Below are 2,367 nucleotides of genomic sequence, written 5' to 3' on the forward strand. Positions count from 1 at the left end.
GAAACTGCCCAGACCCCTTCGATATTAAGTCCGCAAGAAATCAAACGCTTTCCTTTATGCGATGCTGGATTTTCCACAAAGTAAAATCAAGATGAGTAAAGATGTGGTTTCTAGATAGTGCCTGACAAAGCAGAGACCAGGGTGTGAAGCGTCATCACTTGGGCCTATAAAAGCTCACAAAAGACCAAGGCCACAAGCGCTCAGCCTAGGCCAGCCTACGTGTCTGCTCCTGGCTCCTCCTGTTGGCTCTGGCTCCATGGCGCTCTGGTTGACCTTGGTCATTGCTCTCACATGCTTTGGAGGTCTTGCCTCCCCAGGCCCTGTGCCCTCCTTCACGGCCCTCAAGGAGCTCATTGAGGAGCTGGTCAACATCACCCAGGTGAGTACCCTTTGGCTAGGGTCCCTGCTCTGAGGGTGCTGGTGGTTGATGCTCGGTAAGTGTACTGGTCAGGGTCTGGGCCCGGTGCTAAGAGGCCCGTGGGTCAGGGAGAAGCCCCATGAGCCAGAGGTGGATCGTGAGGGAGAGAGAGGAGCCAGACTGGGGTGAAGGGGTTTGGCAGAACCCCCGCAAGTGCCTACTCAGCCATTCCTGAACAGAGAAAAGCAAAGGGCCACTTGCGCTTGCAACCATTTGGCATTTGCCAGTGAGACTTGAACGCAGTCACAGGCCACTATCCATAGCACCTTAGTGAAGCCCGTTCTTATGGAAGCGTCCATGAGTGGGGTCAGCTCCTGATTATGTGCCAGGCCTGGGACTGGGTGCTGCCATCTCATTTCACTGCTGCCAACCACCTCGAGAGGCAAGCATAGGACCCCGTTTTACTGGCTGAGCCAGTAAATTCACAAAACCAGATTCAAACCAGGCCTGGCCAACACCAACTGCGGTGTCCCCCAGTTCAGAAGGCAGGGTGTTTGTATCCACATGCCCACTCCCTCACCGATGGGCTCCCTACTGACTGGCCTGGTGTCTTTTGTCCTCCTGCCCAGGCTATAGTGAGCGTTGCAGAAGGCTCATCCCTTAGCGGTTGTATCGTTCAGTTTTTCCCTCTCAGCTCAGAGACCCCCAGAGAATGGGTCTCCCTGATTGTGCAAAGAAGGAAATGGGGCTCAGGAATGCTAAGGGGGCCAGGCCTGCCTCAGTGCAACATGGGGGTGCTTGTGGGGCCTGACCCCATGGAGACCAGGCCTGGGACCCCAGCAGTTCTCAGCTCACTGTCCTTTTGCTCCCCAGGCCCCCCTCTGCAATGACAGCATGGTGTGGCACGTCAACTTGACAACTGGTTCGGTAAGGATCCCTTGCACACTGGGACCCTGAGGCTTGGGCTTGTCTCCTCTGAGTCTCTCTCACAGGGTGGGGGGCGTCCTGAGCAAGCTTCAAGAGCTACTCTCTCCCCTCCTACCACTCAGTCCCCCTCCTCCTGTAAATTCACTGAAGGTGTCATCACAGCCAGAGGCTGGGGGCACCCCGCAGGGCCTGACCTCCATCTCCTCCTCCCTGCAGTACTGTGCCGCCCTGGAGTCACTGATGAACGTCTCTGATTGCCGCGCCATCCAGAAGACCCAGAGGATGCTGCGGGCACTCTGCCCTCACAAGCCCTCCATCAGGGTAAGGCCCCAGCCCTGCCCCCACCCTCCTGCCAGCCCTGGGTGCCTCCCCTACCCCCTACCCCCAGAGCTCCAGGGAACCTGGCTAAGCATCTGAAGCATGTGTCCACCAGGGGGTGGGGGGTCCACTGTGGTAGCAGGGACACATGCTCGGGGGTTTCCGGGACTTGGGCATGAGGGCTCCTCTTCCAGCCCACCTCTGTAAAATGAGAGCAATGACAGTACCCACCTCATGGGGTCTTCTCTGAGGATCTGACCCTGGAAAGCTGCCCGACTGAGGCTGGTTTTCCTGGCTCTGGTATCTTCCCACTAATGCATTGGTCTCTCTGCCACTACAGCAGGGTCCCAACCTGCCCATCCGAGACACCAAAGTTGAAGTGATCCAGTTTGCCAAAGACCTGCTCCAATACTTGAGGAAAACTGTGCGCCAGAGAAAGCACCACTAAAGGCATCTAGCACGGAATGCCAGCATCACTGTTGGCAGAGGCTGACCCTGACCATTTCAGTTGCAGATTCATTCTCCTTTCAGGTGTCAGAAGTTTCTTGGGAAGATGGGGGGAGGGGAGGGGACAGGGTAATACTTCCTTAGCTTAGACCTCAGCCTGTGCTGTCTGCCTGCAGCCCAGCCTTGGTGCCCAGGCTGGGGATCCAAGCCCCACGTGACCTCCTCTTCCTTAGAACCAACTGGAGCGTTATAGTGGGTGCCACCCTTTTGCAGCGAGTGCTGGGACAGGGCGTGTGAGCACAGCTCAGGTCTATTCT

General features: G+C 56.9%; 1 protein-coding gene across 1 annotated transcript; it reads left to right on the plus strand.

Moving 5' to 3' along the window:
* The first annotated feature begins 215 nt into the window (after positions 1-215).
* On the plus strand, positions 216-2,143 carry IL13 (interleukin 13). The gene is made up of 4 exons (XM_090289240.1): positions 216-379; positions 1,232-1,285; positions 1,502-1,606; positions 1,944-2,143. The coding sequence occupies exons 1-4, from the start codon at positions 257-259 to the stop codon at positions 2,049-2,051; spliced, it is 390 nt and encodes a 129-aa protein (XP_090145366.1). The 5' UTR covers positions 216-256; the 3' UTR covers positions 2,052-2,143.
* The last annotated feature ends 224 nt before the right edge of the window (positions 2,144-2,367 follow it).

Source organism: Furipterus horrens, unplaced genomic scaffold, assembly GCF_987537825.1.
Source record: "Furipterus horrens unplaced genomic scaffold, mFurHor1.1.pri manual_scaffold_10, whole genome shotgun sequence".
NCBI classification, from domain to species: Eukaryota; Metazoa; Chordata; class Mammalia; order Chiroptera; family Furipteridae; genus Furipterus; species Furipterus horrens.